General features: G+C 40.3%; 1 protein-coding gene across 2 annotated transcripts in view; it reads right to left on the bottom strand.

Annotated features, from left to right (window-relative positions):
• The window catches only part of LOC127647744 (glucagon receptor-like), a 163,998-nt gene that overhangs the window by 26,792 nt on the left and 120,593 nt on the right, over positions 1–16,613 (bottom strand). For both annotated transcript variants that reach the window (XM_052132189.1, XM_052132187.1), the window contains exons 2-9: positions 13,247–13,383; positions 11,152–11,248; positions 10,774–10,881; positions 7,206–7,309; positions 5,425–5,531; positions 5,091–5,259; positions 3,009–3,168; positions 2,816–2,876 (exon numbers count right to left, since the gene is read on the bottom strand). In XM_052132189.1, coding sequence (XP_051988149.1) covers positions 2,816–2,876; positions 3,009–3,168; positions 5,091–5,259; positions 5,425–5,531; positions 7,206–7,309; positions 10,774–10,881; positions 11,152–11,248; positions 13,247–13,300 — 860 coding nt within the window. In that variant the 5' untranslated portion in view covers positions 13,301–13,383. The remainder of the gene's footprint in view (positions 1–2,815; positions 2,877–3,008; positions 3,169–5,090; positions 5,260–5,424; positions 5,532–7,205; positions 7,310–10,773; positions 10,882–11,151; positions 11,249–13,246; positions 13,384–16,613) is intronic.

The following is a 16,613-nucleotide window of genomic DNA, read 5'->3' as shown; positions in this document are numbered from 1 at the left end:
TCACTGCTGTGTCCAGTACGTGCTTTACATATTTATCTGGACCGCACACAAAGCACCAGATGCTCTGAGCAGCTCTTCGTCTGATTTGGGGGGACAGCAGAAAGGGAATGCTGTCTCCAAGCAGAGACTCGCCCACTGGGTTGTCGACGCCATTTCCCTGGCTTATCACACCCAGGCCGTGCCCCGCCCTTGTGGGTCCGAGCTCACTCCACCAGGAGTGTTGCGTCCTCATGGGCACTGGCTAGGGGCACTGCCCTAGCAGACATTTGTAGAGCAGCGGGCTGGGCAACACCTAACACTTTTGCGAGATTCTACAATCTCCGAGTTGAGTCAGTATCGTCCTGTGTTTTCTCAGGTACCGAGCCCGTAGAACTCGGTGGCACGCCCACGATCTGACCGGATGAATCGCTGGCACCTAGCGCCCTTCCCCCTAACCAGGGGAAACAGTGCGCCTTCATTCCCGGGAGATCTCAGGTTTGGAACACTGGTCGATTCCTCCCTAGCCCTCGTGGGTCGCAGTTCAGCGGAGGAACTCACTGACCCAAGCCACTGCAGGTACCGCAAGCTACTCTGTACTGGTATAGGTGCTACACAGGTAAGGCCTCCTTCGGACTCCCCCTGTGTGTAACACCACGGTTCTGTCCCCTCTGGCGAGCTGACTCCCGTGTTTCCCTTAGGCAGTCATGGCTGCCTCGATTGCCGTGCTGTATGTTCCCCCCTCTATGAGGCTGGATCCACCACCGCACCGACTTTTCCACATAGGCCCTAAGCAGGCCCCTGATGGTTTTGCCACTTAAACTTGCCTCCCCTCTCAGGTAGGCGTGGCCTCCGCAGGGTCTTCTCCGCCCTGAATATGGGCTAAGACCCCCTTCCCTCAATGCGTGTAAGGGCCCTGGCCTTAGTTGCTCTATGTGAGAAACATAGAGAGAAAAGAGGCCCAGCCAGGCTTGGCCCGCTTGGCCAGCACCTTGTTCCCCCCTCCAGGGTAACGATAAGGAATCCTGATGGCTTAAATGGGGCATTGGGGAAGGGTACGTGCAGCCTGATACAGTTGGTCGTCCTGCACGTAAGAATACCTGCTCGCTCCTGTATCAGCAGTTCACGTACACGGCTCAGCGCATGGCACTTTTATAAGTGGACACCTAGTGTCGCTTCTCTGACACAACGTGGAGAGAGCGACAGAAGGGGAACGTCTAGGTTACGTATGTAACCTCCGTTCCCTGATGGAGGGAACGAGATGTTGTGTCTCCCCTGCCACGTCGCTGAGCCGAGCCACTGTTGTGGCCGGACCATTTCCGGCTCCTCAGAAAAATCCTGAATGAACTCCCGTATTTGCGCCGCTTAAATACCCGTATGTCCGGGGGCGGGACATGCAAATACTGGTTGCCAACTCTCATTGGCCTTTTTTCATAGTCCAGAGGTGAATATCGGCGCTCAAGAGAGACCCCTAGTGTCGCTTCTCTGACACAACGTCTCGTTCCCTCCATCAGGGAACGGAGGTTACATACGTAACCTAGACGTTAATCTGCCTGAATTAGCTGCGATAGTTTCCAGTACCCCTGTAAGGGCACGGAGTAAATGCATAACTACTGCTTATGACATGCGGGACAAAGCACACTGATATATTGCTGCACTGATTTAAAAATCCACACTTAAAAACTGATGTCATAAGAGCCCAGTTACAGAATCACCCTGAAAATGACCATCTCATTACACAGAAAAGCCATCATTAGAATTAGAGCCAAAACTTACCTCAACATGCTGCCTGAAGTTGGAGCTGTGACTATAATCTTGAAATATCACCTTGTCTTGGTGTTAAAAGGCATTTCATGATGAAACTATTCTTTTTTCACTGTGTGGAGTGCAGAAAGTGTTTCACTTTGAAGAGTTTGATGCTGCTACACTGATGACTTGAAAGACAGTCTCATCACTCAAGTGGGAGCGTCTCATCGCGCAGAGCAGTGAATTTCCGCTCTCGTAAAAGTCCCATTCAATAATCTCTCAATAAATTACACATGAATTCAAATTAAATGTAATGACAGTAAAGCCACACATTGTAAATAAGTAAAAGTAAAATAAAATCATTAGAAATTTACTTGAGTGAGAGTAAAAAGTACCCACTTTTAAACCTACTCTAAATGTAAATGTATCTGAGTAAATGTAACAAGTTACTACCCACCTCTACAAACAACTTTTTCCATTAAGTAATTTTATTAGTCACATTTAGTGTAAATGGACTATTTAAATACTGTTTTTGAACTTTTTAAATAGCGTTACATAAAAATGTTTACATTTACATGTAATGTAAGACTGTGTGTAATTTATGCATTAGTATAAAACACGAAGGTCTCCTTGAATAATGAGCATGCATGTTCTTACATGATTATGCTTAATAAGCAGACAGTGTAACTGTTCATAAACAGTTTTAGCATAAACCGATCTTTAAACCGGAGTTCTTACAGGCTTATCCAATGTGCTCAAGTGTTGTTTGCAAGACATGTCAAAAGAAAAGAATGATCGAATGATTTCAAATATCATGTAAACATAGTTTTCTTTGTCAGATTTTTGTATAAGCTAATTTGTGGTAGTTATTAACATACTAGTTTGCATGTAAATGCACTCATATTTTAGTCAAAAGTCAAAAACCGTTGGTCAAAAAACCAACTGTACATTCCCGTGGCAGCCTATGCGTCGAAAATGCTAGTTCTTTTACAGATCTCTTACAGAAACAACAACATAAGGTAGCTTGACTCCAGTTAAACTACTTTAAAAACAGAAAACTGTGTTTTGGCTGGTACGAGTCTCCATAACTTACTCTTCATTCTCATACAAGTACTTCACAATCACCCACGGGAACACGAATATCAAAGGAGCACCTGTGGGAGAGAAAGAGACCATGTGACATGGAGCGTCAAACATCTGTGATGCTCTGTTTGGACATGCAATGAGGAAGCTCTTTAACCATGTTAATAAGTTTGAGGCATAAAAGCAGTGGGTGGGACTCTCACCCCAGCCAATGCACAGGTAGATGCTGAAGTAGTTCCTCTCTGTCAGCACAGTGACCACCAGAAGGCTGTGCAGATAGATTCCCTCCACTAGCAGCCAATAGCTGTTAGCTAGGATGCTATACTGCATCATCACCACAGCAACTCTGCAGCCGACAGCCGTCTGAAACACACATTGATATGTTGGATCACTGAAAGCTTTTTGCATACATTTTAACCAGCCATCATTTCACTCTAACCTGCCATATGCTGTTCAACCCTCCTGAAAAGAACAGCATGCTGGTTAAGCTGGTCTTTTTAGTTGGGAAGAACATTCCATGTTATTTACAATTTAATGTCTATTGACAAGATTTGTGACACTCTGTCGCAAAATTTGACTCAAACAGTAGTTTGTTAAAAAATAAATAGAAAGTCTTTACAGTGACACACTTCTAATGGGAGCCTAAAAGCAAGTAGGATGGAGAGTTTAAAAGCAAAAAACTCATTTTTGTTAAAGATCCTGCAGTTTTCTATTCTGTTTTGACATATTTCTTATTGAAACAGGAAGTTAGGGCCAGGGCGGGACAGAAAGAAGGGATGTCCCTCTGTTTTTAACAGCCAACAACCTTTACAAATGTATATTTGTAATTTGTTTTGCTTTACAAATGGAAATATGTAAGTATGTAGAGACCCCAAAAATGTAGAACAAAGCAAAATAAATATTTTAGCAACTAAAAAAATTTTGTTTCTTCAAAGTAGCCTCCCTTTGCCTAGATAATAAGATTTCAAACTGGGGTTTGTGAAAAAATGGTGTGTATATACAGTATATATTTAAACAATATCACACGAGCAAGAGTGCGATATGGCCCTACATCAGCACTGCTGTGATTGTAGGTAATCACAGCAGTGCTGATTTAGAGCCATATCGCACGATTGCGAGTGTGATATTGCTTATAATCAACAGTTCAATGAACAAGTACATTTAAAAAAATAAGGAAAAACAGAGTACGGTCATAAAAAACACATTTGTGCATGGAACTACTTTCTTATGCGACGGACCAGAATCTGCCATTTCTGGTTCAAAACAAATGATGCGTCCAAGCCTCCGTCAGTAATTCAAAAATGGCACTTCAGAAATAGTATCACGGCTTGTGCTGTTTCTAACAAGTTATTGGATAAATTAGGATGGATGTGTGTGTGTGAGAGTGAGACAGAGAGAGAGAGAGAGAGAGAGAGAGAGAGAAACGAGTGTGTGCTGTTGCTACTCCCAAGCAGAGACCCTCTTTCTGAAGGTCAGCTTTCTCAGTGGAAAAATTGCATCCAAGCGGGGGTATTTCTCCCTATTTCGTGGTAGCCAATGCACAAGAGTCGATCACTATAGAAACCGCAATGTCCTCTGCCATTTTAAACGGCACCAATTGTGTAATTAATCAGTCTGTTGTGTCTCTCAGCTGTGATGAGCCGTAATGCTGAAGTTGTTCAAGCTTTAAAGTTATTTTCTAGCTTTAGTAGTAATACAAGCGATCCCGAAGAGCTGTTGTATGTACCGGTTGACGCGGTTCACTTCACGTCACCTAACTGGCTCATATTATTATTACACACAAATATTATCTGTTGTCACCACCTGCTGGCTAACACATGTAATGTAAAAACAACTATAGCTTTGAACAGATCTGCACTGCTCTTGCACTTTAGTTTAGAATGGCACGAACACTAGCGGAGTGATACACATACAGTGAAGTGTCCAAGTGCTGATGGTGTCAGACCATCAGTGCTCATGGAACATCTCTCGTCCAATCAGATTTGAAGATCGGAACTAACTGTTGTATGTATATATATATATATATATATATATATATATATATATATATACACAGTATTTATATCATTCTCCGAACACATTTACAAATACTTACAAGGGACAAGTACATTTTTATTTGACTCCTAATTGACAGAATGCCACAGATGCTGTCCTCAAACAAAAAAAGATATCAATAAACCAGAATACATGGACATTACAATAGGTATAATGGAATTATTTAACATTTATTTCAGCTAAATTATCAGCTTCTAATAACAAATATGAAAGACAGCAGGCTCTTTGACCTCGTTTTTAACCAGCCACTCCACATCCAGTTCATTGGTGATGTCCTGACCAACATGAAAAGTGTCTGGTCTCTCCAGCATTGCATCTTTAATAAGAATAGAAGAGGCTCGCAGGATGAAGGAGGCAAACAGGTTCATGTGGATGTTGTTTCTCATGCAGTGCAGCTTCCTGACAGGATTAGAGAGCAATAAATAAAAGCCAACACTGTTCACACAGAGAAACCCTGAATGCTTAACAACAGACACAGCCAAGATCCAAAAACAGATGCACAACACGTTTCTCATTTAAAGTGTAAGCAGAAGGAATGTAATTCCTACTTGAGCTGAATGTTACCTAAAGGCCATCAGAATCCCCAATGCCAGCACCAGCGCCCCAAGAGACAGAGAATATCCAACAGTGTACATGGTCTGGAATTGACTAAGGATCCTTCCGTAGTGTTGCTGTACGCACATAATTGTACAAATACACAAAAAAATACATACATTTGACAGGGTGTTCTCAAGGAACAGATCACTCTTCAAAACACGCATGCTTTTTGTGTCCGTCTTTAAGATATGGTTGTGAATTTAACACTGAATATCAAAAACTGTGTGCTAATACAGGCATTTTGCAAGAAAACTAAAAGTTATTCATTTTATTCTACATTTTTATTTTTCATCTTTCATAGTTTATTTTTATAATAAACTGGTTTACTGGTTATTGTAAAATCTGTATCCAATTTTATATTCCATTCCCTGTCAAGTAATGCCAATATACAGTAAATACACTACCAATTCATAGGAATTTGGTAGTGTAAATGGACTGTATGTAATGCATTAGAACAGTGGTTCTCAAACCGGTCCTGGAGGCTCCATAACACTGCACATTTTGTATGTCGCCCTTTTCTGACACACCCAATATAAGTTTATTAAATATAAGAGTCTCCACTAACAAGCTGATAAGTTTAATCAGGTTTGTTTGATTGAGGAGATCAATGTGAATCAATTAGAAATGTGTAGTTTTGGGGGGCCTCCAGTACAGGTTTGAGAACCACTGCATTAGAAGAATAAAAATATGGACAATTTGTGTTGCATTTTCTTGTGTGAAATAACTGCGTCCTTACTGTGAACTCTCTCCTGTTTTGTCTGCCATCATTCCAGTGTGGTTTAGTTGTGAAACTGTACAGAGGATGTTTATGTTTCCTCCTGCCTCTGGACCGCAATGTATGTGTTCTTTATCGGCCTGTCTCACCTGTGGTCTTGATGGTGTTGCGGAATGCTTGAAACATTCTTTGCTGCTCTCCCAGTGATCGTTATTTTGCAATGTATATGTTTCTTTGTTTAACCATGTGCGACCTCATGTCCACATGTGTGGACGTTGTATTTTGGATTCGCTATAAGCAACACATTATTTAAATTAATTTAAACTGACTGAATTCTCTTCACAACACTCTACAATGTATTTTAATAGTTAAATATCTGGTGTGCCGTATCACGTGACACAACAATGTGGCGTCAATTTCCGTGAAGCCCTTATATGGCCGTAGCTCCAAAAATGTGCCTCGTGTAAGAAACCATTTTAAGTTATTTATTTTTATTGAAACCTGTTTGGTTGTAAAGAGTAGCCTCTCTAGTTTTGTTTGATATGCCGCTTTCAAAAATCCATAAATTGTTATCATGTCAGCGTCCAGATAAACTTGATGTCCACATATGTGGATTTTAGGACATTATTCCCTCAAAAGTAAAAAAAACAAAAAACATTATCACATTTATAGGTCATTTCACTCCAATTTTATATATATATATATATATATATATATATATATATATATATATATATATATATATTTGTAGTTTACAAAATGAATCATAGCTCTTCAATATCATCTTCTGGTGGACCTTAGAATTAGCACGCTCACAAAATTAGAAAGACGTAACGCACGATCGTTGCGTGCAGCGATGCGCCTAGCGTGGTCATGAAAATCTAGCATATTTTGTAAATCCCCAAACTCTGTTTGTCTTATATATATGTGTACCAATATTTATTTTGTCTTACAGAAATCTACTTTGAAAAAAATCACCTTTTCTTCTAACCAAAAAACAGATGCAGTCAAATTGATGTTGTCTCTCACGTACCATGTTGATTTGGGTGGGGTCTCGTGATACACATTCATTGGCATTTTTCTGCTTACTCCACTGTCCCTCTTCATCACACTCCACATACACCTGCCCATGTCGGACTGATGTGAAACACACACACACACACACACACACACACACACACACACACACACACACACACACACACACACACACACACACACACATGTTGTGTTTCCATGTTTTATGGGGACTTTCCATAGACATAATGGTTTTTATACTGTACAAACTTTATATTCTATCCCCTAAACCTAACCCTACCCCTAAACCTAACCCTCACAGAAAACTTTCTGCATTTTTACATTTTCAAAAAACATAATTTAGTATGATTTATAAGCTGTTTTCCTCATGGGGACCGACAAAATGTCCCCACAAGGTCAAAAATTTCGGGTTTTACTATCCTTATGGGGACATTTGGTCCCCACAAAGTGATAAATACACGCTCACACACACACACACACACACACACACACACACACACACACACACACACACGTACATAAGAAAGGCATCAGACTGTAAGAAAACACTTTATATCGAGTAAAATATTTTAAATCAGAGGAATAATACTTGGCATTAATTACATTCTGACTCCTAACAATAATAACATCCTGAAAAATCTGTTAAGCTAAAAGCAATATTGTGAATTATTAAAAGTGCAGCAACATTGAAAATTAATCATTCTTCCACACCAGTATTGACTTGAATTTACCAATTTATTTGTTATATGAAATCCAAAAATATATCATGAACATTCAGTGTTTCCCCTAGGATTTTTTTCAGCAGCGGTGCTATCTGTAATGCCGGTCACTTATTTATGCACGTCTGTGGAAGAATAGCTTAAAATGACCTTAGAATAATTATAGATGGGTTATTCATTTTCACATTGTCACGTGTATATATGTCAATGTGAAAATGTACCTCCTTCTGTAAAATCGACCTATTTGGTTACTTGACTGTCCAAGAGAACTGGCAATTTCTCCCCAACTCTTCTCTTTCTCCACCCGGTTGTGATCCAGTTCAGATGAAACATCAAATATGCACTGATGCTCCTGCCAATGTTCCACAAATTTTTCCTCCATTTCTTTGGTCAAATGAGACTTTCTTAATACATGCTAGTTGAAGTTCTGTTGCAGGTATATCAGGACTCCTCCCACTGAAACTTCCTGTGCCCTGTTTCTTGCTCTCTCATTGGCTGTAGATCAACGCTGTAGTTGTATTCAGTCAAAACATATTTCACAGACAGGTCCAGATATTTAAAATCCCAGATATCTCGCTGCCATCGGCGACACGTCAGCGATTCTCTCAAATCGCGTCTTTGATAGTTCATACATTGCAATCCGTCGCTCATGAGAGCGAGCTCCGATTTGCCCACGATTTCAGGTTTTTGTCGGCGATCTCCACAAAACTGTAGGCTAGCGAATATCGAGCTTAAAATCGTGTAGTGTAAACTTGGCATTACTTGTGACTATCTCTCTGTGCGAGTTTATACGAAACTCAACAAGTGTTCAGTGAGGTGCACGAGAGAGGGAATGCGGAAAAACTGATTTACTCGCGCAAATTCTGGAATTACAGTTTGATACAAACACAAGATTATTGATTTGCTCATTTGAAAGGATTGGTTTACCATTCACAGCTACATGTTAAAGTGAATAAAAGTGTGCAGTAATTCCCCGCATTCTGAACGTGGAACATGCAGGAATTATTAAATATGTGTGCAATACCTGCAATCCTGTGCTGATTTTCAGACCCTGTGGGTATCCTCTTTCTCCATTGCAGGACACACTCACGTAGGTCTGCTATATGGAGACGTCAATGTAATTAAGTTTGTGTATTTATGTGCACACGATGAGGTCCCTTTCATTTCATACCAGCACCATTCAACAGCATGCAGTGTAAAAGCATGCAGCTGACGGGGCCTAGCCAGCATTACGTTGCGTAAAGAATGTTAATAAACCATGTGAAATCTCAGCAGCGGCACTCCTAATTTAGCAGCGACTATGCGCCGAATGCATATAGGGGAAACACTGAACATGTCATAGTCATATTTCACCCCAGAATCAAAACAAAAACAACGAATATTAAATAATAATAAAGAAAATTAAGCCTATTTTTGTGTTAAGTTACAGTGTGACATTATTTTCATGACAACGACTAGGGTTGTTTGATCACAGACATTTTGGAATCAACTCTGATTCTGCTTTCTGGTTTCAAAATCGATGATTTCAGTATAATTTTCTTTATGCTTAACAAAAAAATCTCAAAATATACAGTGCCATATAAAACATTATAAAGCAATCTTTACACTATTTATAATTGATAGTATGACATAAAATCTTGATATGTTCTATTAACAGATCTATTCTTTAAATAAATATTGTTCTATATGCACATCTCAACACATGACATAAATTAATTTGAGGGAAGATTGGCGGAGCAGATGCATCTGTATTCCAAAAAACGTCAAGTTACTGTTGTAACCTCCGTTCCCGATGGAAGGAACGAGACGTTGTGTTGATTGTGGTGACACAAGTGCCCTTGGGCACGTAGTCCTCGAGACTCGTCAGTGCTGGCCTGCCGGGGCTGGGCAGTCGTGGGTCCAGAGGTGAGTTGGCCGCGTCCGGGGAGCCAGGACTGCAAGGTTTTGGTGCCGGGGTGCCGTGAGAATGGTGCGCGCCGGTCTGATGACACAGGAAGTGAGGAAATCGCTCTTTTATTGAAAATTTGGAAGACCTAACTGGGAGACTGGGGCGTTTAGAAAGCGGGCTTTGTGGCTTCGTGGCTGAGAGCAGCGCCCAGAGCCGAGGTACCAATCATCAAGCCGCGAGGGCAAATTCCGTCTGCCAACTTGACATTGGCCTTTTCTCAAGTTCAAGTTCAAAGGTACGCGAGGCTCTCAGAAGAGACCCCTTGTGTCACTACAATCGACACAACGTCTTTGCAAGGTTCTTCCAAAATAACTTCCAAGCTTTGCAATGGAATCTGTGTGGCGGAGTGGTGGTGACGTACTGGGCTAAAGCACTAAACTGTTAAGCAGAAGGTTGTCGATTCCATCCCCACAGCCACCACCATTGTGTCCTTGAGCAAGGCACTTAACTCCAGGTTGGTCCGGGGGGGATTGTCCCTGTAATAAGGGCTCTGTAAGTCGCTTTGGATAAAAGTGTCTGCTTGCTTTTCACTAAGAATCTCAGGATACAAATAAACAGCTCCTCACGAGGATACATTAAAGAAAAATAAGACAATGACTTATACGTTTTCACAGATGTCCAAAATAACAGATATACTACAATCCAAGGTATACAATAAATGAACTAAAACAGGCATTTAAAGTAGCAAGGCGGTTTAGGTGGAGCAATTAACTCATCAATCCTGTCAGTGCAAGGAGTCCCAGGAAAGAGGAAATCCTAATTTGGGCAAGATAAGCGATGACATCGCTGCAGGGGATGAACACAAAACAGTGTTTCTTTTGTGGTGAAATATGACCTTGGCATGTTCTTAACAGGTTTTGTGAGCTTCATACAATTATATTTACTGTAAATCTTACCTTCTCTGTGCCAGGGCAGGTACCAGGGGCAAGCCACACCCACTGTAGTATTGGGTAGCCCATCCGGCAAGCATGCATACTTATCAAACGTTCTGTTGCACACAACACCTGGAAAGCAACCATTCAGTTTCAGAGATTCTGAAGTCTACATAGTCTCTAAGATCTGTTTGTGACATGACCCCAAATCTGTGGTCTCAGTAGTGTTTGCTACCACACCTCCTTTTAAAGAGCACTGTACACTTTCATCATGGCCGTTGACTGGGTCTGTGAATGAGCCTCAGTTGATCAAATTATACACATTTAAAAATGACTGTCTAAAATGCGTCTTTCTTTTGGTCTTTAACTCACATTCCCTGTAGCAGGAGGCTGATTACTCACCTGTCAGTGGAGGTTCTCTGCTAATATTTCGAAAACATTCATCTCGGTACATCATCCATCTTGCCATCAAAGTTTTGAGGGATACAGCAGATGACACCTGTAAGACATGTTTAAAAATGCAAATGCAAGGTTTCAGGCCAAAAAAAAACCCAAACATGATTACTAGAATATTACTTTATTAAAACCATGGTTAAATATTTGTTTAATTTCTTATTAACGAAATGATAAGAAATGTCACCTTTAGATATGTTGTTATTTAAGCGTGAATTTACTTCAGAATCTGTTTCTCTGATTTTCTGTCATTACATCTACAAGGCACTGATCCCTCTTATTTGAACGAGTGTTGTGATGGCACAAGCACTTGTTTGCTTGTGTCTTTCAGCATGCATGTTAAGATGAGTGGAAGAAGATATAGTTTGCATCCTGCACAAGTATTTTCTAATATAGCCTAATCCATTTTATTTCACTTTAAAGCTTAAGATTATTGTTCATGTTCACGGAAACCAAATAATAATATCCCTAGTTTAAAAAATAGAAATTTTAGAATCAATATTTTTGTGTGAGGATCGATAATTTTGATACAACATCAGAATTTATGATCGATCCGCCCATCCCTAAGAGAGAGAGAGAGAGACGCATGCGGCCATGTGTTCGTTTATGTTGTTTTAAGTTAATTTATATCATTAAACCTTTATGTTGACTGCTCAGCCGGTTCCCGCCTCCTGCTTGCCCACCTTTACCTGTTACAGTGGTGCCGAAACCCGGGAGGAAGGAGGGATGCGATGTCGCGGAGTCCTCGCCGCTGCCATCTGCCTAGGGACAGAGGGGTCATTGCCATCCGCCAGGGGGAGGAGCGAGCTGTCTTTCGCCAGAGACCGGGCGACAGCGTGTCCCGGAACCGGCAAGCAAGTTTTCTCTCTCTCTCTCTCTCTGATTTCTCTCCTCTCTCACTCTCTGTCGCTCCACCTCGCTCTTTCCCTGTCCCCTTTCCCTCCCCTCGTCTCTCCCAGGGTTCCAGAAAGGCAGGGAAGACTTGTCAGCAGGCACAGCCAGAAGAGCAACACCCCCCCCTCCAGGAAAGGAGGGGAGTGTGTCATGCCAGGTGTTTCCCTGGCCTGAGTCGGGCGATGGAGGAGTGTGATGAAGAGGAGGGGGGCCAAGCCGTGAGGACACAGCCAGCCCTAAATCGGGCTAATCAGCCAGGAAGGGGATAAAGACAAGCCGGAGGTACCAGTTCAAGAGAGACGCATGTGGCCACGCTGCATGTGTGTCTGTGTTCGTTTATGTTTTATGTTGTTTTATGTTCGTTTATATCATTAAACCTTTATGTTGACTGTTCAGCCGGTTCCCGCCTCCTCTTAGCCCACCTTTAATTCAATCAAAATCAAATCCCTTTATTGTCACTCAACCATATACACAAGTGCAACAGTGGGTGAAAATGTTGGGTGCAGTTCCGAGCAACATAGCAGTATTATAATTACAATAAACATCTAATTTACACATAACACAGTTTACACATCTGTTACAAAACACAAAATACACCTGATAACATACAATATACAGTATACACAAAATAAGAAGACTGTATACAATAAAAATACACTGCAACCCCCCCCAGTGGAAATAAATATGAAGTGCTGTGTTGACATTCAGCTATTGGTTGATAGTCAGTTGCCAATGTGTTATTAAGAGAAGTATAAAATGTGACTCCAGTCTGAGGCAAATAAAGTGTTGTGAGCGATCAAGAGTTCAAACCTGTTACAACAATTTTTCTTCATTCTCTTTTCTGTTGTTTAAAAATAGTTGTGAATTAAAACATACATTTAAATTACACTAGGCCGGATTCAAACTTGGGTCACCCACACCATCAAAGGGCACCTACTACCCACCAGCCCATGCCTCCAACATGTCCCTATTTTTAAGTCCAGTGTTGGCTAGATTACTAATGAAATGTAATCTAGTACTGATTACGAATTACATACCTAAATTATATTTGTCCAGATTGCATATAGTCCATTCCTATCCAAAACTGTCATCTGGTTACCTTAAGAGAGAATGAGAGGAAAAGAGAGGGAGAAATATAGGAATCTCTCACCTGGATGCAGGATGAGAAATTGAGCAGGATCAAAAGGAGGAATACTTGTGACATCCCTTATTCCTGCTGCCACCGGGAGGGGAGCCGAGGGGCCGAAGGGATGCTCAGGTCATAGGAACACTTTAGCTATCACCACACTGCCTCAACCAGAGAGAGAGAGAGAGAGAGAGACAGAGAGAGAGAGAGAGCGAGAGCATGACAATGAGATAAACACATTATCATTATGTTTGGGAACAGAAATTGCACTACAACTTTACAAGAGACTGGGTTGTACATTTTTGATCAGGCTCTGTTTGTATCAGTCAGCAGAATATTGTAAAGCTTGTTATTTTTAATGTCACATTGATATCACAAGAACTTGTGTGGAAATAACTTTTTTGTCTCAGTGCTGTGTTCCAGGTTTTTCCAGCCTTTTCTTTTTATTAAGCTTTTAAAGTGTGGTAAAAACAACAGACAGTGCGGTCTTGCAATCTGGTCACCCAAATAATGATCAGTATCTCATACATTATTTTACTGGACTACACATGGAATCTCTCGTTTCTCTCCCCAAATGCTCACTCACATTTTGCTCACTCACAGGTCTGTTTTTGTGTAATAGCTTTATTTACATGTACACCCCTTTTCTTCACTTCTATTTCCTTTAGAATCTTATGGGAATGTTTCTAAAATAGGGAAATTGTACAGACCAAATTGGGGAGAGTGGGGTAAGATAAGCCTGTATATAGGCAACTGTACATATTTTTTGGTCATGCGAACTTGTAAGCAGGAAGAATGTATAATTTCTATCTGGCTGTGAAGAGAAGCACATGGGAAAAAAGGTATGTTATAACATAAAAAAGTGGTTTAGATTTACTGACTGTTGGGCCAATGGAAATTTACTGTATATCCAGTGTATAACCTCTTCCCAATCCTGTAAAATTAGCCTAAAACGCCTAATCAAGGCATACCCAAAGTAAATTTAAAGCTGTTCTTGAACCGTTTGGAGTACATGCATGGTTTTGGTCACATTTGAAAGGGGACACTCTGAAGTTTTTTCTCCAGCAGTCAGAATTACTGTAAGTGCTACTGATTTTGAGTAATAGAAGTTTGAACACAATGAAATAGAATTTTTTTTTTCCGCCTGAAATTTTTTTTGCATACAGATGCCTGCAGATGACTATAACTTGTAGCTATTAGCTTGAGAACACAATGGGATCACAGCATGAATCCTTACCTAGTCCAGGTTCAAATGTTATAACAATATCATAAAAAATGAATATTTTACACATGTTTTTCTAAGGGTACACCCAGGCGTTTTACAAAAGTGCCTTTTGGATACTCCAAAAGGACACTTTGGAAACCTAGGACAAAAAGGCTGCAACTTTTGAACGCTTCAACGTACAGTCATAATTTTGGGCTCTAATGAAAGATGACACTTAGAGCTATCATATTCCATATCCAGATCCACTATTAGTTTTGCTGACACAGAGTAACTGATGCATAAACACATTAGAGTGCCTTTTCCCTTCTTGAAACTAAATGTTGTGCATATAAAAGAGTCAAAACTAGTGCTATGGTGGACAATTTGTTTATATAAAAAATACACAACAAACTATTTACATTAATTTTTACATAAAGTATTTACAAACCATTATAAAATTGTACATGTTTCTAGCAACATGCCAGTCATTGTAGCAGTCACATTTGTGTACAAAGCACATAGGCACAACACAGGAGAGTACTTCACTGGTGTCTTTGCATGACACTGCCTGCACTTCAGACGACCAGCGGTGCAAGATTTGGTGATGTGCAACGGCCTGTGATGTGCTCTTCGTGGAGCAGGAGATACGGGTCTGGCTGTGGATTGAGACCCCAACTCTGCCATGCTCCTCAGCAAGGGTCTCTCTGAAAGCCCTCCTCTCTTGATGAGGTGCTGTCCTGCTGCTCCACTTTATGTGGCCGCTTGCTGAGTGGGGGATAATAAATAAATGTAATTTACAAAGCTAGACACAACTTTTCCATCTTTTCTGTATTCTATACATATATATATATATATATATATATATATATTAGTTTTTCTTTTCGAGTGTGTAAAAATGTATTATTGTATGTATATTTACTGTAAATACTGTATACTTTGCCAATGTACTATGGAACAAAGATATGGGCCTACACCTCCCCATGAATTCAGCACTGTAACAAATAGATGGCTCTACACCTCCCCCACCTCCCGCATTGTAACAAATAGACTCTCAAACACAACATATATTCTTATTTTCAACTTATATTTATTGATTTATTTACTATATATATATATATATATATATATATATATATATATATATATATATATATATATATATATTTACAGTAAATATACAAAACATCTATATAGCATGTCAATAGATCTGAAACAAACAATGAACTAAAAACACGCACAAACGGTTCAAACACTCACTGAGGAAACACACGACAAAGGGTAATTACAAAATGTGTATTCATTATTCAAACTAAAGCTTATTTATGCGGAATATACAGTAATATATGTTATAAACACAAGAAAACACTTACTTGTCCAGAGCCATGTCTCATCTCTCCATCTGCCTCTGAATCATCTGTATTGTTTTCAGAAATTTCATCTCCAAACTCAGAATTTTGACAATGAATGCCTTCTTATATCACATCCTGGGGTGAAAATCCTGTTTTTCAGCGTCCGTTTCACCATATTTAAATCGCCAAATGTGTAAACAGTTCCAAAGCAGCTCTGCATGCATTTACGCTGGAGGCGCACAGCAGTGGGTAAACTCGAGGAAACTTTGCGCACACACACAACAGAGCCGATCCTCTAATCGTTCCACTAAAGCCGCATATCACTGTTTTCAGAATTTCATTGGCTATACGATGCGTCAGTCATTTCCACTCTTCAATGTAATTGGTTTGATCAGTAAACAAAGGAAAGTGGGTATGCCCTTACACTCGACACAGATGGTGGTTGGGTATTGAAGGCTGTGGACAGGACATGGAAGCTCCTATTGGGTCAAATGAGGTGTCAATCGAAAGGTCAGAGTGCGTGCTTCCATTTTGATACCGGATATAGGAAATGTTTTCATCTGAACTGAAGTTATTACCGGTAATATGTGAAAGATTAGGCACAGCTGCCAGGTGCTTTGAAATGATGCAACAAGAGTCTGTGGATATTTATTGATGTAATACTGTGATTTGGACTAAACATTTTACTTGATTTGATCATTTGGACATTTGACAATGAAACAACACCGTTTTTGTCGGGAAGTTATGGCTCAGTGTACAACTATGAGGCATCATAGGTGAGTTGCCTAAATTTTGTTATTGGTTGTTTATATGTTGGTGGTCTGACAAAGATATAGAT

Source organism: Xyrauchen texanus, chromosome 8 (genome assembly GCF_025860055.1).
Source record: "Xyrauchen texanus isolate HMW12.3.18 chromosome 8, RBS_HiC_50CHRs, whole genome shotgun sequence".
NCBI classification, from domain to species: domain Eukaryota; kingdom Metazoa; phylum Chordata; class Actinopteri; order Cypriniformes; family Catostomidae; genus Xyrauchen; species Xyrauchen texanus.
Note: the sequence above shows the minus strand (reverse complement) of the source record. Positions and strands in the feature narration are given on the sequence as shown.